The sequence below is a fragment of the Anolis sagrei genome, chromosome 2 (assembly GCF_037176765.1).
Source record: "Anolis sagrei isolate rAnoSag1 chromosome 2, rAnoSag1.mat, whole genome shotgun sequence".
Lineage (NCBI taxonomy): Eukaryota > Metazoa > Chordata > Lepidosauria > Squamata > Dactyloidae > Anolis > Anolis sagrei.
Genome location: NC_090022.1, coordinates 205,487,745 through 205,510,623, shown reverse-complemented (window position 1 = coordinate 205,510,623; position 22,879 = coordinate 205,487,745). Strand labels below are relative to the sequence as shown.

The 22,879-nt window shown below is 40.6% G+C and overlaps 1 protein-coding gene across 1 annotated transcript in view; it reads left to right on the top strand.

Annotated features, from left to right (window-relative positions):
• Window positions 1-22,879, top strand: part of LOC132767483 (atrial natriuretic peptide receptor 1-like) — a 70,689-nt gene that overhangs the window by 13,912 nt on the left and 33,898 nt on the right. The window contains exons 5-11 of the mRNA XM_067464351.1: window positions 5,103-5,207; window positions 8,348-8,450; window positions 9,918-10,063; window positions 11,978-12,050; window positions 14,994-15,141; window positions 16,561-16,647; window positions 18,040-18,183. Of these exons, the coding sequence (XP_067320452.1) occupies window positions 5,103-5,207; window positions 8,348-8,450; window positions 9,918-10,063; window positions 11,978-12,050; window positions 14,994-15,141; window positions 16,561-16,647; window positions 18,040-18,183 (806 nt within the window). The remainder of the gene's footprint in view (window positions 1-5,102; window positions 5,208-8,347; window positions 8,451-9,917; window positions 10,064-11,977; window positions 12,051-14,993; window positions 15,142-16,560; window positions 16,648-18,039; window positions 18,184-22,879) is intronic.

Genomic DNA, 22,879 nt, shown 5'->3' with positions numbered 1-22,879 from the left:
TCCATGGTGTGTTTGTTGAGTCATGATATTACCAAGCATTACTTAAAAAACAAAACAATGTTCTTATCTCTCCCTATTACCTTTTTTTTCTATCTGCTGTAATGGCAAAAGAGTTCCAAACTCAAATCTCATTTTAGTCATGGTTTGATCAGTTGGTCTGAGGGACACCATCATTCCTTCGGCTGTACAATCGGACCTGCAGCTTGGGGAAGAATAATACTGGCTGATGAAACATATTTATGACCTCTCAGACCTTTGAACACTTGAAATATGTTATATAAATGCTAAGTTGTCTCCTTCATCTTCTTTAGAAATGTGGGGAATCTAATTCATGGTGCCCAGACTTACTGATTCCTTGCTTTCATTGGAGGGAAGATTTGTGAGCTGATCAAAAGCATACAGTTATCAGTTATTAAAGTTTCATTTTCATATAGATATTTTATGCTTCTCTGCTTAGATGGAACTCTATATATGAAGGCTAAGAGGAATGTAGCTGTGCGATATTAAATGCGCTTGTATAGAGAGAACCCAGCTAAGTAGGAGCTATTTATACCCATTGTGTTTTTTCCAAGTTTTATTTTTTTAACCTTAGCTTGCAGGAGTCATCCACATTTCTGGCACAGCATGAGTTGAGATGAGTATAGAAATACCTGAAATTAGCTACCAGAAATATACCATTTTCAAATTAAAACCTTAAGACCTTCACATTGAATATTTTATCACAATACAGCAAGCATAATCCTTCTCGGTTACGGCCTGTTAGGAAATGAGGGTCTTTGAAAAATACTGAAAATAACTTTCTTCAATTTTTTTACAAAAATCTGAAATAGTTGTCAGAAAAAGTTGAACATCAAAGGAAAAGCTGCAAAAAAATCCTCTCTGTAAAATGTTTTAGGTAAAATCGCCTAGATCAGTGGTTCTCAACCTGTGGGTCCCCAGGTGTTTTGTCCTAAAACTCCCAGAAATCCCAGCCAGTTTACCAGGTGTTAGGATTTCTGGGAGTTGAAGGCCAAAACATCTGGGGACCCACAGGTTGAGAACCACTGGCCTAGATGTTGACTCATTGAAATGAATGAGACTTACTTCTGAGGAAACATGTGTAGGATTACACTGCCAAGCACCATTTCCCAAGAAGTTTTGAGGACTGACAATCATTCATTACAAGAAAGTGCTGCTGTTGATCCAGCAGAGTTTAGCAAGTGAACAACTTTTTAAACCATAGTTCACCCTATATTACTTTGTAGGCTTTACAGAGTACTGCCAACTTACAGCAGAGCTGGAGCTTTGGTGTCCATTAAAAGAACCCATGGTATAATATAGGGAAATGTGTGTCATCCAAATTTTAATGAACATTGGTTGGTGTCCTCTTCAGAGATTTGTGAAGGTGTTAGACCAATTTAATATCTGCCAGTCATTTTTAGGTCAATGTGAAAGGTTGAAATTGTCTGCAAACCTGAAAAAAGAGCCAAACTCTCTTTCCAAACCCATTTTTAATGTTTTATTGCACCTTCTCAACACAGACATTTATTGGCCAGGTGGCATTGTTGGAGAAACATCCAATTGTGAAGGGACAGATAGATGAACAGCATAAATATTGCTCTCTGGGACTTCTGGAGACTTCTGTTACTTTAAATCCAGCTGTAGAAACAGAATTTGACATTTCTCTACCAACCCCGTCTCCATTGATCAGTAAATTTCCATACTGGAATGGCTCCAGCATGGTAGGTTTTGGGGTGAAGATAGGGAGAACAAGGTAGAGAACCATCTCGGAGACTACTATGAATCATCTCGAGGACTAAGATCTTCTGGGGAGGCCCTGCTCTTGCTCCCACGTCTTTCACACGTGCAGTTGGTAGGGGTGAGAGACAGGGCCTTCTCAGTGGTGGTCTCTCAGCTGTGGAACTCCCTCCCTAGTGAATTTAGATCAGCCCCATCCCTCCTGACCTTCAGGAAAAAAAACCAAAAACATGGTTATGGGACCAAGCTTTTGGATAGAAATTTTTAGTGCAATAAGTGAATACAGAATAGTGCAATGACAACTGGAATGGCCTTGGACTATGATATTGGACTATATGTTTTTAATTAATTGGTTTTAATATTATAGTATTTTGTTTTTATGGCTTTATGATTAATATATAAATTAAAAAATATATTGTCAGTCAGCTACCAAACACAATTAAAAGTGCTGACTTTAGCCTATAAAGCCATTAATAGTTCTGGTCTAGCTTACCTGTCTGAATATATGAATGTGCCTCTATGAGCCACCTCAAAGGTTAAGATCATCTGTGGAGGCCTTGCTCTTGGTCCCACCTCCTTCGCAGATGTGGTTGGTGGGGACAAGAGACAGGGCCTTCTCAGTGGTGGCCCCTCACTTATGGAACTGGAGCCCCTGGTTGTGCAATGGGTTAAATCCTTGTGCTGGCAGGACTGCTGATAGACAGATCAGCAGTTTGAATCCAGGAGAGTGGGTTGAGCTCCCTCTGTCAGCTCCAGCTTCCCATGTGGGGACATGAGGGAAATCTCCCACAAGGATGGAAAAATCAAACATTTGGGCATCCTCTGGGCAATGTCCTTGCAGACAGCCAATTCTCTTACACCAGAAGCAACTTGCAGTTTCTCAAGTTGCTCCTGACACATACACAAAAACCTGTGAAACTCCATCCCCAACAATATTTGATCAGCTCCCTCCTGTCTGACCTTCAGAAATAAAGTAAAAACATGGCTATGGGACCAAGCTTTAGGACAGTAATTTGCAGTTGTAATAAGTGAATAGTACAATTACAACTGAAACGCCTTCAGATTATGGTTTTTTAAATGAGTTTTAATAATTGGTTTTAATGTTGAGATGTTTTTAACTTGCTGGCTTTTATGTATTTTATGTATGTATTTTATGCGACATCGAATTATTGCCTGCTTGTAAGGCCGCTCTGAGTCTCCTTTGGGGTGAGAAGGGCAGGGTATAAATATAGCAATTTAAAAAATAAATAAATTCTGTATTTCTTGTGAGAATGCACAGGTTCTTACAGCCCATAAAAAGTGACAACCCACAACTTAAGATACCTGTCATATTTGTGCCGTTGTATATTTGGCACAAATATGATAGCCTATTCTAGTCCTATTTCTGGATATCGTTGTTCGCTAGCCTTCTTTTCTACTTTATTGTGACTTATAATGGAGTTTCTTCTTGTATTTCACTGTCTTGCATTTTTCTTGTGACAGCCTTGAATGAAGATTGGAATAAAAACAAGAAGGATAGTTGTCACCTTTACTTCCATGGCCTTCGTATATTGAAGAATGGAAATCGTTCTGAAGTTCAATGCTATGAAATAACCAGCCTTTGTCAGAAGCCCTTCAAATTTAAATGGCCCAATATACATTCCAAAACTGAAACCTTGGATTTTGATTTCCAGGGTTTCAAATGGGAAAGTAGGGATGAAAAGTGATTATTTACCTGCCATGATCCTCCCCCCCCCCCTTTTTTTTTATCACTGAGAAAATTAGTTTGCTTTCGTTTCCCTATGAAATTAAAGATCAAGCCTTTGAATTCTGGATTTGGAGTTTGGAAATCTGCCTTCATATTTTCAGTGGGAATGTTAGTCATTATCTGGAAATTAATGAATTCTGAGTCATCTGGCCCAGTACATGTTAATTTAACTTTAAGACTGATATGGTGGTAACGACACCCATTCTGTGTAATTTCAACTGTTCTCTTTTATGTCTAAAGAGACTAATTGAAATAAATTTCTTCTAAAAAGATTGGAGTCCGTTATATTGCTTTGATATAATACTATGTTTTGAGTTTCTGTTAGGTATTGCTGCTTTAAACCTGATTTTATAATTAGTTGTTTTAATCTTTTGAAAGCAGCTTTATAGTTCTGTAATGATGCTAAGTCTGGCTAGAATTTAATTAGTAATATTCAAATAATTTAGAAGTTCAGGAGCAGTGACATTTCTGATTCTGTGCATTAAGAGAAGGAGACACATCAAGAAGAATTCAGGGGTTTTATTTCTAGTTTTATTAATTTTATTAGAAATCAGTGGGTTTTTTTAAAAAAAGAGTTAAACTGATTCAACTGTAACAACAAAGCTGTCTTCATGTTTGAGACAAAGAACCTATAACAAAATTAAATGTGGGAGAAGTGACAGTGTCTTGTTTTGAATCCTACATAGTCACAATCATATATGTGGGGATATTTGAAAAATAGGCTTTGAAATTAGGGTTGCCCCCTTTAACAGCTCCATCGTAGGCAGGATTCATATGATTCATTCCATGTCAGGAATTGCTGTGCCTATTGAATTTGACTGTTCCTGAATTTTACTTCTTATAGATGACAGAGAGATAGCTAGATGAATAGATGAGTGGATAGGTAGATAGATAGATGATAGATAGATAGATAGATAGATAGATAGATAGATAGATAGATAGATAGATAAATTTATCGTATCAGGAGCGAACCAAAGATACAGTTGTAATGCATTTTAAAACCACAAAGTTTAAAAAAAACCTTGGCATTATACTAAATATCCTTTGACCAGTAGCTGGCCACTTGGAGTACTCTGGTGTTGCTATAAGAAGGTCCTCCATTGTGCATGTGGCAGGGTTCAGGTTGCATTGTAGTAGGTGGTTTGCGGTTTGCTCTTCTCCACACTCCATTTTGTGGCCCCATTTCTTAAGGTTGGCTCTGCATCTTGTGGTGCCAGAGCGCAGTTTGTTTAGTGTCTTCCAGGTTGCTCAGTCTTCTGTGTGCCCAGGGGGAGTCTCTCCTTTGGTATCAGCCATGGCTTGAGGTTCTGGGTTTTAGCCTGCCACTTTTGGATTCTCACTTGCTGATAGATAATTGTGTGTGTATATACCAAATCAAGAGAACTTAGAATTTTAAAAAGTTCAAATGGGGAAGAAATCAACACGTATAAATCCATTCCTTATCAGGAAGCTATTCAACAGTGCGCAAAAGGTTTAATTATATTATTTTTTAAAAAATCATACCATAGAACTTTTGATACTCAGTTGCAGTGGGATTGAGTTGCTGTAAGATCTTGTGAAAAGTCTTTAGGGGAGACAGAGCCAACACTGTTTACTGACCCCCTTTTTTTGCCCTAAGGGGAAAGGTGGCATTTGTGGACCATGGATTCCAGACGATGGCCAAATATTCACTCACACCATATCTACAGCTGGCAAAATGACACAGAAAAACTGGACTGCCAAGGTAAAGGTCTCATCTTCATTACACACTCAGATTCACTGTACAGTAGAGTCTCACTTATCCAACATACACGGGCCGGCAGAACGCTGCATAAGCGAAAATGTTGGATAATAAGGTGGGATTAAGGAAAAGCTTATTAAACATCAGATTACATGGTGATTTTACAAATCAAGCACCAAAATATCCGATTTTACAACAAATTGACAGAAAAAGCAGTTCAAAACATGGTGATGTTATGTTGTAATTAGTGTGTTAACAAATTTAGCACCAAAACATTGCAATGTATTGAAACAGCTGTGGATCCAGGCGGGAGGCAGACTGCGTTGGATAATACAGAATATTGGATGAGTAATGGTTGGATAAGCAAGATTCTACTGTATTTCAGAGTTCAAGGTTTAAACAATTTTTCATTTATACATTTGTACTGGGGATTGCATATCCTCCTGGGTATTTTGTTTGGGGTTTCCTGCCAGTAATGGTGGATGGAGCTACCATTGGATAGACCTAGGGCCAGAAGTAGATACACTGGTTCTTTTCTTTTTATCTACCTGCTTTATTCTCCCTCTCCTACTTCTTCTGCTAGTATTTATTTGCTACTCTCTTCTTTTTCCCCACTTCTTTTTTCTAGTAAGTCACTAAAGAAGAAACAAGTCTGATCTTTCAGAGACCTGAACTGCTAACTTGCACAGGACTCTTTGAAATCATTTGAAGGTTGTCCACCTCTAATATGAGGAGCCCCTGGTGGTGCAGTGGGTGAAACCCCTGTGCCGGCAGGACTGAAGATGACAGGTCACAGGTTCGAATCCGAAGAGAGTGCAGATGAGCTCCCTCTATCAGCTCCAGCTCCCCATGCCTCCCACAAGGATGGTAAAAACATCAAAACATCCGGGCGTCCCATGGGCAACATCCTTGCAGACGTCCAATTCTCTCATACCAGAAGCGACTTGCAGTTTCTCAAGTCGCTCCTGATACGACAAAAAAACAACCTCTAATATGTATATCAGTAGTTCATAAACATGTGAAAGTTTCCCTAATGCCATTGGAAGGGGACAGATATGGATGACTTTGGCTGGAATCCTGTTGAAGTGGACTTACACATTCATAACTGTTTAGTGTTCATGTTTGCAGTCACGAAACTTCTGCCACAATCTCCTTTAACAGCCAGAAGCACCACTGAAAGATCAAGGTCTGTTCTGCTAGCAACTGGACATAGTGGAATATCATTTCCAGTCCCTTCTCATGTCAATCCAAAGCAGATTCCTTGTGGCAACTGCTCATCCCATCGCAGTTGTCTGGCAGAAGTGGGTTGGAAATGTCATCTTGTTGTACCCTGATCAGAAACAGAATTTACTTCTATCACTCAATGCAGCTACTACTTGATAAGATAGATTTGGTGAGTCACATTAGAAGATGATATGTAGTACAGATTAAGTATCTTTTAGAGACCGGAGTTCTTTGGATTTTTAAAAGATTTTGGAATATCTGTATTTGTGTACACAACCATAATGAGATATTTTTGGAAATGGGATCCATATTCAAACATGAAAATTATTTATATTTCATTCACAAATCCTAAAGGTAATTTGATGCAACATTTTCAATCAATCATGCGGGATCTTTGTATTTGGAGCAGACTTTCTTTCTTGAAGGGAAGTCTTATTTTGCCAAAGAGATTGGATTGTTGAACTGGGGTTTAAGAGAGGTAAGCTTACATTCTCATTAATTTATTACGGTAAATACATTGGGTGACCCAAGTCTCTCTCGCTCGCTCCCTCTCTCCATTTTTCTCTTTCCCTACACAAATATCTTGTTGTTGTTAAGCTGTAAGAGCAATGTGAAAAGGAGAAGCTAGTAGTCCCTGCATACATTGTAAGGTGGAATAAAATGTAATGAACACATATCTCTCTCCCTCCCTTCTCTATTGTATCACCAGATAGAAAGAAAAACGTTGCTATCTCAGCCACTGAGGTGAACAATTTTGAATTTTGGAGCATTTTGGTTTTAGAATTCCAGATAAGAGATCATTAACCTATATTCATCATTATATTACATCCATCATGTAGGACGCAGGTTCGCAGCTTGGGTGTGACCCTGGACTCATCGCTGAGCCTGGAACCCCAGGTTTCGGCGGTGACCAGGGGAGCATTTGTACAGCTAAAGCTTGTGCGCCAGCTGCGCCCGTACCTTGGGAAGTCTGACTTGGCCACGGTAGTCCACGCTCTGGTTACATCCCGTTTAGACTACTGCAACACTCTCTACGTGGGGTTGCCTTTGAAGACAGCTCGGAAGCTCCAACTAGTCCAACGCTCGACAGCCATGATTTTAACAGGAGCGGAGCACAGGGAGCATACAACCCCCCTGTTGCGCCAACTCCACTGGCTACTGATCTGCTACCGGGCTCAATTCAAAGTGCTGGCGTTGGCCTTTAAAGCCCTAAACGGTTCCGGCCCAAGCTACCTATCCGACCGCATCTCTGCCTATGAACCCACCAGGACTTTGAGATGTTCCAGGGAGGCCCTGCTCTCGATCCCGCCTGCTTCTCAAGCACGGCTGGCGGGGACGAGAGATAGGGCCTTCTCGGTGGTGGCCCCTCGGCTGTGGAACGCCCTTCCTACGGACATTAGACTAGCACCATCTCTAATGGTGTTCCGCAAAAAAGTGAAGACCTGGCTGTTTGAGCAGGCGTTCGACTAATTAGTGCAATGATTGGTTAATGAACACTGGAATGGAACAATGGATGACGAATCTGGAACATGTTTTTGATGATGAGATGACAGTGAATGGGTATTGTAGTAACTGTTTATTAATTGTGTAATGTGTTAGGTTGTTAACTGTTTTTATACTGTAGCACTGAATTTTTGCTGTTCTTATTTGTTGTGAACCGCTGTGAGTTGCCTTCGGGCTGAGAACAGCGGTATATAAGTAAGGTAAATAAAATAAATAAATAATAAATAGGATCTTTAAATACATTGGATGACCCAAGTATCTCTCTTTCTCTCCTCGTTCACACATCTTGTTGTTGTATGCATGTAAGAGAAATGTGAAAAGAAGTCTTTGTATATATTGGAAGGTGGAATATAAATATAATGAACACGAGTCTTCCTCCCTCTTTCCCACCCTCCCTTTGTTTGCTTGTCCTGTAGGTTGTCTTGGTGCATGTTGGAATGACTTCTCTCATTGCACACATCAGGGTTGGACGGATGCAGGCGGCTTTAGAGGCCCAAACTATGGTTCTTCCTGCAGTAGGTATGCAACACATTGCAACTGGTTATTGTCAAGAGACGTTTTCATGGAACATGTGTAGATATAATGCCACGAGAGTCTGAATATTCATGAGAATGGAATGTCTAATTTTCCACACCACTGGAGATTGTGTTTGTCCTTGCTATGTGAGGAATGACAATTGTAGAAAATGATTAATTGTGTCAGAGGGTTGGGGTCTAATGTCTGAATCACTGACTCTAGGCGGTGCAAGTCATGTTAGATGTTGGAAGATCTGAGACTAATGTGCTACATTATTGTCTCTTGTTGAAGGACAGGGACACATCCTTTATTTGAGGGAAATGGTCTTTCCTAACTTACTGTAGGAGCTCTGGTGGTGCAGCGGGTTAAATCGCTGAGCTGCTGAACTTGCTGACCAAAAGGTTGGCAGTTTGAATTCAGGGAGCGGAATGAGCTCCTTCTGTTAACCCCAGCTTCTGCCAACCGAACAGTTTGAAAACATAAAAATGTAAGATCATTATTTATTGCTTCAGTGGGAAGGTAACAACGCTCCATGCAGTCATGCTGACCACATGACCTTGGAGGCATCTATGGACAGTGTTGGCTCTTTGGCTTAGAAATGGAGATGAGCACTACCTACCAGAGTTGGACATGACTAGACTTAATGTCAAGGGGAAACCTTTACTTTTTAAACTTAGTGTAGTTAAGGTATATGATGGCTTAACTTGATACCACTTTTTCTTTGTTTAATTCTACATGGAGATTTTTCTACATGCATAAGTGTCTAATGACACCCAATTCTAGCTTAAAAACTCATCCACAAACTATTTGCTATGTGGCCTTAAATGCAGGTGTGTAGCTATGGTGTGTGTGCAAAACAAGAATGTTGTCTTTCATAATGAAAATTTTTCCTCCTCCAAGGAAAAATCCTGTTACTTTCAAATTTGTAGCATGACAGAGAATGAGACACTGAAAAATGGTTCATACCTAAAGCTTCTATATTTGCAGTGTTTCCATTGTCTTTTTAATTTTGTTGTATAACTATAAGGTATTTTTAAAGCCTTGGCTGCTGTTTTAAGTTCTTGCAATACTAAAAATTTGGGAACTGAAGAAAAAGTTCATTAGTGGGCAGTATTCTTATTCGGGGCTAATACACTTATTTTTTGCTCCCCTCTACCTGCATTTCTGCAGTCTACTAGGCTGCTCCATTTTATGCCCACAGCAGGCATCACTAGTTTCTTCTGATCCGGCTCTTGTTTTGATCTCTGCTAAGGGCCCTTCCACAGATATAACCCAGAATATCAAGGCAGAAAATCCCACAATATCTGCCATGAACTGGGTTATCTTATTCCACACTGCCATATGTTTCCCGTTCAAAGCAGATAATGTGAGATTTTATTCGGCTGTGTTAAAGGGGCCTCAGTCAAGAACATATTGTATGTTTCATCCTCCAATAGTATTCATGTTGTTATCTCTTTCCTTTGTGCACAGTCTGTGGGAACGACCTCTGTGAAGATGACGAGAGTTGTTCCACATGTCCTGCTGATTGTGGTGAATGTCCTTTGACAACTGATGTCAGGATCGCAATTGCCTTACCGGTGTGTTTAGTCTGCACAGGCTTCATTCTGACAGTCATGGTATGTCTCCAGTAGAATTTAGGCAGTCCTCCACTTCCCTGTCCTGCTTTCTCTTTTTTCCTTCCTACACCCTGTTGTTTAACCTTGGCTGTGTTATAAAATATTCTGCAAACAAAAGTTCTCATTTTGCTAGCCCCTTGGGCATTTCTGGCAAGGTACAGCTCTAACCGGTTCACAGCTGTCTCGTCTACTTTCAAAAAGCTACTTACTTCTAAAGTACTCTTCCCAAAAGATGGTCTAAACACCAAAGGGGCATTCCTTCCCCACTGTGTTGGCAGTGCAACTCCATCTGCATGATAGAGTAGCAGAAGCAGAAGAGATTTGACAACTAATTATTTTTGTTTTATACCACAACATTTTTTAACTGTGGAGTTTTTTTGACTCTCAGTCTTGGCAGGTTTCCAAATAAATAAAATGAAGTAGACAAAAAAAATGAGCCAAGGAGTTGCAACTTGACAGCTCAGTTCATGTAGCCATTTTCCTCCCAATAGAATGACAGCACTGTTTTCTGTGATGTGGTTACCTGTCTTGTCAATATAAACAATATCACCAACCAGTTCTGAAGCATCACTGTGTTTTCATGGATAAGGTGAAAATGTTTGCTTTGATGTTGAAAAGAGGTGGACAACATTCATCATCCTTTTTACATTTGCCTTCTCAACCCAATTAATTTTTCTTTCCTCTGGCTCTACTTTCTCCTACATGCCTCTACTTTTTCTTTCTCTTTCCCTGACCCCTCCATAGTACTTAGGCCCCTTCCACAAAGCTGAATAAAAACCACATTTTCTGCTTTGAACTGGTATATATGGCAGTGTGGACTCAGTTAAACCTAGTTCAAAGAAGATATTGTGGGATTTTCAGCCTTGATATTCTGGGTTATATGGCTGTGTGAAAGGGCCCTTAGTCTTTGATATACTGAATCTCTGTGACCAAAGTAAGGGTTTCTTTGTGGAGTGGGGGGGGGGGGCATTAATACTTTGCTTTATATTGTTGTTGTAAAATGCTTTCAAGTTGACTTCAACCCTATGCATGAGAGGCCATCCTATTCCAATCTGTCATCCTATTCTCAATATTTTATACATTATTTTGTACATTGCACAGTGCTCATTTCCTGTACTTCAACCACCCAATGTTGATAACACTGGTGGAGTCTTGAGAACTGGAAGATAACATTCATTTACAGCACTGGTTTCCAACCTTTTTTTGACCAGGCCCACTTGACCAAGTATCACTTTGACCAAGGATCACTTTGACCAGGGACTACTCTTCAACTTTAGTACCAAAAGGGGTGGGGCTGGTCAGCTTTGCAGAAAGGAGAGGAAATAAAATGAAATAAAATAAAATGAAGAGAAAGCAGGTTTGCAGATCAGACTTTTGTTGTCGCGGCCCACAGGTTGAGAACCACTGATTTGCAGTGATCGCTGGTGGTCTTCTGCCTCACAAAGACAAATTTGTTTTGCTTCTGAGAGTCAGTATGATATAGTGATTTGTGTGTTGAATTACAACTCTGAAGTCCAGGTTTGAATCCCCACTCAGCCATGAAACCCACTGGGTCACTTCATGCAAGTGGTACTTTTTCAGCCTCAGAGGAAGGCAATAGCAAACCCCTTCTGAACAATTTTGTAAAGAAAACCTTGTGATAGGTTTACCTTAGGGTCACCTTAGGTTGGAAATGACTTGACAACATACAAAAACAGCAATAATAACGGCAAAGCTGTACAAGTGGCTGAAGACAGTTGGTTCGACATGAAGCTTTCTACGTAATGGGAGTGCTTGCACAAATACAAATAATTTAGAGGTTAAACCACTGCATGCATTTACCACTGTGCCAGCTGTCATCTTCAGTGCTGGCATATCACTGAAATCACTGGAGCAAACCCTAGGAATAAATTTGACTTGTTATCTTTTCTTTAGTGGTTCCAGTACCAAAAGCAAAAAATGTTTTGGGATGAAAGCTGGATTATAGACTTTAACTCCATCAAACAAGGTATGTAAATATGGAGATTATTATCAGGGCAAATGATGAGTGGCAACTAGAGGGGCTTCCAATCTAGTCTCCCAAATGAATAAGCTTGACAGTTGGTTTCTCCTAAATTGACCTACAGGCTGACTCAACACCCCCCCCCCCCCCCCACTTCACCACTACCTTCAATTGTGAATAGCAACCAAAGGTTTGGGAGAGATGTCTCCCTCTGATTCATACTACAAATAATAGGCCTGATAAATTGCACAGTGATAGGAGAATAAAGTCAGCAAAATATGTTACTCATATTGGGCCATGCATGTGGGAGGAAAGGATTAATGGGCAGAGTTAGTGGGTGCAGGCCATATTGTTAGGCTCCCAGTCTTTGTCGAAAATACATCACTTTCGCGTGTTTGTTTTAAAGTTGCTGATCAGGACTCTATGTTGGTTCTACAGCTATGTTCATTTCACAATATCATCAGCTTTCACCACTGTGCTGCCTCTAGATGTTTTGGACTGCAATCCCCATAGTTGTCTGCCCATGCCTATTGTAAGGGATCATGAGAATTGGAGAAGGGTGCTCTATATGATATTAGGGCCACTCACTGATTTATTTATTTCATGCCAAAAGCAATGCATAAATAAGTATACAACTGATAAAAAATAGAGGGAGAACAAGTGGTTGAACAATTTTAGACCAAAAACGGGCAACTGCATTGTCTGTAGCTTTAAACCAAATCTTCCTTTATGCATGAGGCAGAACATTGTGGAGTGTGTGGAGTTGTTGTTCTGCTCCACAGTCACACAAGATGGAGGATTCTTCTGGGTAGTGTCGTTCTGCCAGGTTGTCTTTTGATCTGCCCACTCCACTTCTGAGTCCCTTCAGGGACTGTCAAGTTGCCTATTCTTAGTTTGCCTCTGGAGGCAGACCCTCGTGGGGGCCACCCAATTGGGATTTCCTGGTTTAGCTGCCCAGAAGGATACTCTTGCTGTTGCTGGGGGAACATTAAGAGGAATGGTGGTTCTCATGAAGCTTTTCCTTGATTTGAGTCTACTGAGAGGAGGCTGATAGCCATGCAGTGGATGCCGTTCACAGTGTTCAACCTTATTTATCTCATAGTTAGCAGCAACTTCCCATCGCACATCCGGGGGGGGGGGGGGGGGGCAAGGCCAGCTACCTTATACAGTCTATCAGCAGGTGTAGGTTTGAGACATCCTGTGATTATTCTATGTTTTGTTCAGTACTTTATTTGCCAGCTTCGCATGGACAGACTTGTGCAAAACAGGGCAGGCATACTCAACAGTTGAGTAATGCAAGGCCAGGGCTGATGTTCTTATTAATTTTGGGTCTGTACCACATGCACTGCCAGTAAGTTTTTGCAGTATGCTATTGCATGCAGATACTTTGTGCTTGGTGTTTATACAGTGTTTCCTAAATATTAATGTTTTATCTAAACTGACACTGAGATATTTAAGATGGAAACAGTGTTCAAGTTCTTGGCCTTCCCAGGTAACTTTCAATTTCTTGTTGGCTTCATGGTTATGTGGAAAGCACACACTTGCATCTTGATAGGATTAGGCTTCAAGTGGTTATCTTTGTCATGGCTGGAGAGATCTTTCAGGACATTAGTAAGTTGGTTTTTGACTGTTTCAAAGTCTTTTGCTTGTGTTGTTAGGCCAGGGTCATCGGCATATATAAAGCTCTTTGTGAGTGGAGACTGTGGCTCATCATAATCTCACTGATGCAGTGCATGTAAAATTGAACCACAGTGTACATGGTTGTCATTAATGGAGAAATAAGGGAGATGTGACTTTTTCCCTTATTTGTTGTACTGTTTATCACTTGTCCCCATGTCTTTGTTAAAATAATTAATGTCAGCAGGTTCTATAGCACTAAACCAGATGTAGTATAAGATACCATCTGGAAAATCCCTCTAGATCCAGCTTTACAACTGTACCATATTGCCTCTGCAAGGTGACAGAGAAAACACAGCTTTCAACGTAATATATCTTTTTCAGTATGAATACCTCACGCAAGAGTTTATGATATTATCACTATATACTACCCCCACTGCTTGTTTGGGAATTGATTTCATTTCTTGCTATTATTGCTGATTGTGGATTTGTTGCTTTTTTTGGATAGTATATGATATGAAACGTTGGTACCCTGCACAAGAGACATCAAGCTAACTAATGCGTTCTATTAAAAGCTAACAAGATCAGACAAAATATTAGCACCACAGTCTGCCTGAATCTAATGAGAGAAAATGTCCCAAATTGAGAGGCATAAATTAAGCATTCAGTGGTGAACCAAGTAAAAGAGATTATAGCTTCATTAATTATAATATAAGGCAAGATAAAAATAAATATGCAAATGTATGGTCTGAGCTGGAGAGTAAGTAAAAAGATGAAGCAGTGGAGAAATTAGGAAGATACAGTTTGATTCTTTCTTATTTTAAAGTATGCAAAGACAAAGCATTTATTGACAGGAATAAATTATCTTAAATGAGGGTGTTTCATCTTCATGCCTACAAGATGTTGCCTTATGCTGAATCCAAGAAAGAAAAGGAAAAGCAATGGAAAGGATAACTCAAAAATGTGCAATCAAATAAATGCTGATATACGGAATATCTTCATCATATATAAAACATAAGACTCTAATCATTTGAAATTAGCTGATTGCACATATGCAAGCAAGTTGTTCAAAACTTGTTGAGAAACTTCTGCAGTTACAAAAAAAATGCCACACTTCTCAATACTGGGTCAAGTTTGCCACTAAATTACCATCTGCTGCAAGAAGAGAATGTGGAGAAAGTGCAGAAAGGTTTGAACAGAGCAAGCAACAGTAAAGAATGTAGATTTTGAGTCATAATGATTTGTGGGTATTTGTGCCAATGAGTCTGTGCCAATGCATTTACAAGCAGCCTACATTCATTTCCTTATTTTATTTCTCTTTTTGAAAAATAGATGCTGTGGCAAGAATGGCACTGGGGAGCACGTTGAGTGTCCCACATGCCCTCAGCACCTCCAACACCAGCTGTCTGACAGCTCCGAGCTCCTGTACAGCAGCTGCAAATGCCACTAAGGCAAACTACTTCACACAGACTGGGATCTAGTAGGTGCCTAGTTTCATGCTATTCTCTCTTGAGTGCCCTTTGAAGCAGGGAGATTAGTTCTGTGTTCAAGTTACACAAGAGTATTTACACTTAGGACTTTATTGCATGAAACCGCTATTCCCATGGCAACTGTGCAATCCAGGATAACGGCAACATGCTGAGATGATCACCCTCGCTATTGCACACCTCAGCATTTGCACAATTGAGTGAATTTGAATTCACCAATCTAAGGTTCTATGGGTATTTTTCTGCTTAGTCTCAGAACTCCACTTTTCCACAATTCTACTGCTTCATTATATTTCTTTTAATTTTGCAATTAAAACTATGGTTAGTTCTTTAAAAAAAACTTTCAATGAATTACTACCTTAGGAAGAGTGAGAGGGAGGGGGGAGAATGTCACCTGACTTCTTTTCAGTGCCAACACAGAAACAGAATGAGCTCATCACTTCAGGTAAGTGACAGGACAAGGGTGTAGTCTGCAGCTATTGACACGTATTCCATCAATATTGATGGATGAGTTTATTGAGGAAGGTGGTAAATGGGCAACAGAATGTGAGGTGCGTGTAGAATAGGAACCGTCACCAAACATAATGCTCCTGCTTCTATACTGGTTTGCCATCTTCATGCAATAAAGTCCTAACTTCATGGCTATAATAGATGAATTCTAGGCATAGCCAGAACAGCAGCATAATCCACAAGGGTGGATGAATGTGGACTCTGGAAGGCATGAAGTTAGCCTTCATTACTAGTTTCCAAATCAAGGAAAGTAGTAGTCCTACTATGTTCTACATGCTCTACTCAGACCACACTTTTAATTCTGGAAGGTTCATTTTAAGAAGGATGTGGACAAGTTGGAACAGGTTCAGATATGGACAACAAGGATGATAAGAGATATGGAGAACAAGACATATGAAAAAAGGTTGAGTGCACTGTGTATGTTCTGCTTGGTGAAGAGAAGACTGAGGAGTGACATAATTGCACTCTTTGAATATCTAAAGGGATGAGGTTTATTTTATGTTGTTCCAGAAGGTAGGTCCAGGCCTAATCTTTTGAAATTGCAGGCTGATAGATATCAAATGAATTCTAGAAGAAACAACTTGATGGTAGGAGCAATTGAGCAATGGGACCTAGGGATCTAGCAATTACTAAAGAGTTAAAAAGGTCTCTTTCTCTGGACATCTTCAAGGAGAGTCCCATCTACCTGCAGGGAATAATCTAGCTGCAGTTTGGAGGGCTAGGGTGGACTTGATATCCTTTGGGGCTGCCAAGTCAATTTTGGGAGTCAATTTTATCATTCTATACACTAATACTGAATTATATGCTTTATGTTGTTTTAATTAAATATATTTTTATTCCTCCAATTTCTTATTTTGTGAGCCACTTTGAATAGTTAGTTAATGTAACTTGTTTTCTTCCAGTGATGGTAAAACTGTAGCCATCAAAAAAATAATGAACAAAACATTTACTCTTACCAAGATGATACGTAAAGAAGTTAAACAAGTGAGGTAAGCGATGACATTTGTTTTCCAGATACAGACCTTCATGTGAACACAGAATGTGTGGTCTTTGAACCTGAGTGAGCTGCTCTCTCATACTATCCAACTGTTATTATTTGGTAGGAATACAGACAGTCCCTGAGTTACAAACATCCAACTTATATATGATGTCCAGTGAAGCTTTATCACCAATCCTTGCTTCCAAGAGAAGTCAATTTTTTCCAAAATCCAGTTGTCACAAGGACAGAAAGTTAGGTGAAATCTTCTGAGCTTGCATAACAAATGTTACAGGGACGCTAACTCATTCCTATGCTATCAAAAACTTTTAAAAGATTGGCATAAAAAGTACCTATTCTGATTTCCATACAAATTCAACTTGAAAACAAACCTCCAGAATCTATCTTTTTTTTTCTTTTTTTGGTAAACGTTTTTATTACGTATTTATTTATTATTGTGTCAGTAACAAATGGAAGGTACAGTTGTATTGTACTTAAAAACACAAAGTTTTTAAAAAAGTTTTTAAAAACCTTTATTAAGTGAATTAGTGGCATACTGAATAGGAGAAAGAAAAAGCATCTAAAGATGTTTATTCTTTCTATATTATTTCTAAAAATGACATGGCACATATTGAATTTTATCTAAGACCATGTGCAGTTTGCTCCTCAACGTGGATATTTGTATATCTGCCAGCCTCCAGCAAGTTTCTAGGCGGTAAAGAAATAATTGTAAAAGACTAATAGTCACCAGTGTGATGCTGGTTCCTGATTTATTGTACTAAAAATCAAGTGCCCCCATGATAGACAGTCAGAAAAACAAAGAGATAGTTAAAATTTGTGAGTCTGGTTTCCCTTTCGTTGGTAATAGATTTTTATGGGAAAGTGTTCTGTATGAAATTGTCTCTCGGTCATTGGCAACAATAAAATATTTTCTTGCCCTAACTCTCTGATTCCAGTTTTTTTCCTTCAATTTCAACCCATAATTTTGTCATTTACCACCAATTTGTTGAATTCTCAAGTGCTATATTAGTGCACATGTGGAGCATGGAATTTGACCTGAAAGTGGGGAAGATGATACAACATTTGGGAATATTCATTTTTGGACTACATTTGTATGTATTCCTCTACCAGCTACCAAAACAGATAATTTCTCCAAGCTCTGGAAAAAATACTGATGGTTGCTATGCCAACTTCCTTTGACTCTCCCTCACCACAGAATCAAGTGTTTATAGTTTGCTAAATTGTTCAGAGATCTAATTCCTATCATCACGCTCGAGAAAAATCTTTCTGTTCACTGGGGAAATGTTTAAAAAATGTTGCATTCCTAGAAATATGGTTCTTGATACAATTTGAACACTGTATTGACCTCTATACTAAGATCTGATTCTTGCCTTTGTTTTCACAGAGAATTAGATCATCCCAACCTCTGCAAATTCATAGGAGGTTGCATTGAGATCCCAAATATTGCCATAATAACAGAATACTGCCCTAAAGGAAGTTTGAATGATGTGCTGCTCAATGAAGATATTCCTTTAAACTGGGGTTTCAGGTGAGAGAAAGATGACAAAAGTGGACATCAATGTGAGGCTTCATCCCCTGACTAACTCTGAATGAAAGCCTGCAGCATATAATGAGCTCTGTTGGACTAGAGTACTGGAAGAACAAATATTAAATCCCCCCTTAGCTGTGGAAATACACTGAGGGATTTGGGGAAGTCATAGAACTTCTCCACACCAGCCCTGCAATGCAAAATGGACCAGAATGTCCAGGCACCGCTGCTCATTAATATGGGGCAAACCAGGTTGAGCAACTTGCCAAAACTCTGGAGTAGCCTCATAATTTGGGCTAAAACCCCTTCTACACTGCCATATAAAATCCAGATTATCATTTTGAACTGGATTATATGACAGTGTAGACTCATATAATCCAGTTCAAAGCAGATAATGTATCTGCTTAGATAATCTGAATTATATGGCAGTGTAGAAAGTGCCTGAGTTCCAAAGTAAACAGTTCCAAAGTGAACAGGCTGCTGCTCACACAGGCTAGTTCTATCATCTCCTTTCTCCTTCATTTTGTGATGTAGCAAAGATGCCTGGCAATTAACAAAAACTGACCAGTTCAGCATTTCTAAGGCCTGATCTGTAGTCCATTATAAAGAAGAACCACAGTAGTTGTACCAGAGGAAGTGAGCTTTCAATTGTGGTTTACACTTCTTAATTCCCTTTCTCGTGACATATGTATTGTCCTCCATAATATATAAACGGATCTTAAAACTCTTTTTGCTTTGTCTGACCTGTGATAAAATCTCGCTGTCGGGATCTATTTCCAGGTTGTTGACAGTTGCTATTCTTGCTTATTTTCCATTTTGCTGACTTGTTTCAATGTTATTGTTTCTTAACAGATTGTATTAGTGCTATATAAACATCCTGAAAAAGGGTAGAGAAGATAAATGAAGCAATTAATTAATTAATTCAGTAGGCTGTCAGTTAGCTTGCAAATGGGGGACATGAGAGAAGCCTCCTCGCAGGATTGCAAGACATCCGGGCGTCCCCTGGGCAACGTCTTCGTAGACGGCCGATTCTCTCAACCCAGAAGCAACCGGAGACGACTTGAAGCATGCAAACAAGGAAGCAAAACAACCAACGGTCCTTTTCAGGACCAACCATGACAATAATCGCAATCAACATCGAAGGCATGTCAGCTGCCAAAGAACAACTGCTCTATGAACTGTGCCGAGATAAGAAATGTGACGTGCTGTGTGTCCAAGAAACACACAGGGATGAACGACAGAAACGACCCAAAGTTCCAGGAATGATCCTAGTAGCGGAAAGACCACATGCGCAGTATGGAAGTGCTGTCTTTGTCAAACCAGGCCTCCAAGTCAGCAGTGCCCACAACACTGAAGAAAACAATATCGAGGTTATAACAGTAGAGCTTAATAACATCACCATCACCTCTGTGTACAAGCCCCCAAATGAAGATTTCTGCTTCTCCTCCCCCGAGAACTTTGACAGTCACCAAAGGGCGGTAGTAATTGGTGACTTCAACAGCCATAGCCATGTATGGGGCTATGCCCAAGAGGACAGAAATGGAGAGGCTGTCCTGTCCTGGTCTGAACTGCACAAACTATCACTCATCCATGATAGCAAGCTCCCACCATCCTACAACAGCGGGAGATGGCACCGAGGTTATAACCCAGACCTCTTATTTGTGAGCGACAGCATCGTACAGCAATGCACCAAATCAGTGGGACCACCAATCCCAAACACACAGCACCGACCAATAATATGCCAACTGTTCCCAACAATAAGGCCTCAGGAAGTTCGATTTAAACGAAGATACAACTTCAGAAAGGCAGATTGGACTAAATTCTCAGACATGTTAGACGACATGATCACATCGGCCGCGCCAGTCCCTGAGGAATACGAACATTTTATCGAAATAGTGAAAACCTGCTCACGGGCCTCCATACCGAGAGGCTGCAGAACCCACTACCTCCAGGGCATTACTCCTGAAACAGCTGCCTTGTTGGAAAACTATTACAGGCTCCACAACGAAGACCCTTTCAGTGAGCAGACCCTTCAGGCAGCGCAGAGCATTGTGTCCTCCATCTCTGAAGCCAAGAAAGAACAATGGATCAAGTTGATCACAGAGGTCGACATGGGCAGGAGCAGCCAGAAGGCGTGGAGGCTGCTGAGACGGCTGAGCAACGATCCCTCACAAACTAATACCCATGCCAACATAAAGGCAGATCAGATAGCACACCAACTCTTGAAGAATGGGAAACCCAACCTTGCCACCAAAGTAGGAAAGAAACCAATAGCCAGACAACCAGAGATTGAGAACAACAACCTCCATGAACCCTTTACATCTACTGAATTGGACATGGCTCTCAACAAATGTAAGAATGGCAAAGCAGCTGGCTTGGATGATCTACGGATGGAACAAATCAAGAACTTTGGTCCAAAAGCAAGGCGCTGGCTGCTGGACCTGATGAACAACTGCACTGCATCCTGTCAGATCCCCAAAATCTGGAGGAAAGCAAGAGTCATCGCCATCTTGAAGCCAGGCAAAGACCGTAATGATCCAAAAAGCTACAGACCAATCTCCCTGTTGTGCCACCTCTACAAAGTTCTGGAGAGACTTATTTTGCATAGAATTATGGAAAATATAGACCCCTGCCTGATCCCACAGCAAGCTGGCTTCAGAAAAGGCAAAAGCTGCACATCGCAAGTGCTGAACCTGACCCAGCACATAGAAGATGGCTTTGAAAGGCAGCAGATCACAGGAGCTGTCTTCATAGACTTGTCAGCAGCCTATGATACTGTGAACCACCGCCTCCTCCTGAGAAAAATGTATAATATCACAAAGGACTACCACCTCACCCGCCTCATAGGAAACCTGCTACAAAACAGGAGCTTTTTTGTTGAGTTCCAGGGCCAGAGAAGCAGATGGCGGAAACAGAAGAACGGCCTGCCTCAGGGGAGCGTGCTTGCTCCATCCATGTTCAACATCTACACAAATGACCAGCCACTGCCAGAAGGGACAGAGAGTTTCATCTATGCTGATGATCGTGCCATTACTGCTCAAGCAGGGAGCTTTGAGATGGTAGAACAGAAGCTCTCCGAAGCTCTAGGTGCTCTTACTTCCTATTACAGGGAAAACCATCTGATCCCTAATCCATCTAAAACACAGACATGCGCCTTTCACCTTAAGAACAGACAAGCATCCCGAGCTCTGAGGATTACCTGGGAAGGAATCCCACTGGAGCATTGCAGCGCACCCAAATACCTGGGAGTCACTTTGGACCGTGCTCTGACCTACAAGAAGCACTGCCTGAACATCAAACAAAAAGTGGGCGCTAGAAACAACATCATACGAAAGCTGACTGGCACAACCTGGGGATCACAACCAGACACAGTGAAGACATCTGCCCTTGCGCTATGCTACTCTGCTGCTGAGTATGCATGCCCAGTGTGGAACACATCTCATCACACTAAAAAAGTGGATGTGGCTCTTAATGAGACATGCCGCATTATCACGGGGTGTCTGCGACCCACACCACTGGAGAAATTACACTGCTTAGCTGGTATTGCACCACCTGACATCCGCCGGGAAGTAGCAGCCAATAGTGAAAGGACCAAGGCAGAGACATCTCCAGCTCATCCCCTGTTTGGGTATCAGCCAGCACGTCAACGACTTAAATCAAGACATAGTTTTCTTAGAACTACAGAGACACTCGCTGGAACACCCCAGCAAGCGAGAGTCCAAAAGTGGCAGGCCCAAACCCAGCACCTCAATTCATGGGTGATACCAGATGAGAGACTCCCCCCTGGGCACTCAGAAGACTGGGCGACTTGGAAGGCGCTGAACAGATTGCGCTCTGGCACCACGAGATGCAGAGCCAATCTTAAGAAATGGGGCTACAGGGTGGAATCCTCGGCATGCGAGTGCGGAGAAGAACAAACCACTGACCACCTGCTGCAATGCACCCTAAGCCCTGCCACATGCACGATGGAGGACCTTCTTGCGGCAACCCCAGAGGCACTCCAAGTGGCCAGATACTGGTCAAAGGACATCTAACCAAATACCAAATTTACAAAATCTGTGTGGTTTTTTTCTTTTTTTTTCTTTTTCTTTTTAATCTCTGTGTTTGTTTTGCTCTGTTAGAATTGTAAAACAATGGTTGCTGATGACACGATAAATAAATAAAAAGCTTGCAAATATTTAGGCCCGATGCCATAGAGATCTCTGTTCTAGCAACTGAAGACAATATTATATTTAATATGTGAAAAAAACCAATTTTAAGGAAAATTGCCAGGATTTCGCTTATGTCAGTAAATACACATTTCTACTTTGCCTCCCCCCCCCCTCCCCCCAGAATCAGGCTGATATCAGTTACTTATATTACATATCCACAAAAGAGAAACTAAGAAAAGGTATAAAGTGTTCAGAGCATTACTATATTATAGATTATGGCTGGCATCCTGGATTGAAGTTATTAATTTGTAAACTTTTTTCAACTTTTTCCATTCACAATCCCTTTCCATCTGAGAAATGTTATGTGGCCCCAGGTATATCTATATAAATAAAAATGTAGTGTTTGTTTGTGGGATTAACATAACTCAAAAACCACTGGATGAATTGACACCGAATTTGGACACAATACACCTATCAGTCCAACGAGTGACCATCACTCATAAAAACACTGGAAAACACAGTGGAAGGAATTTTAAAAGCCAAAA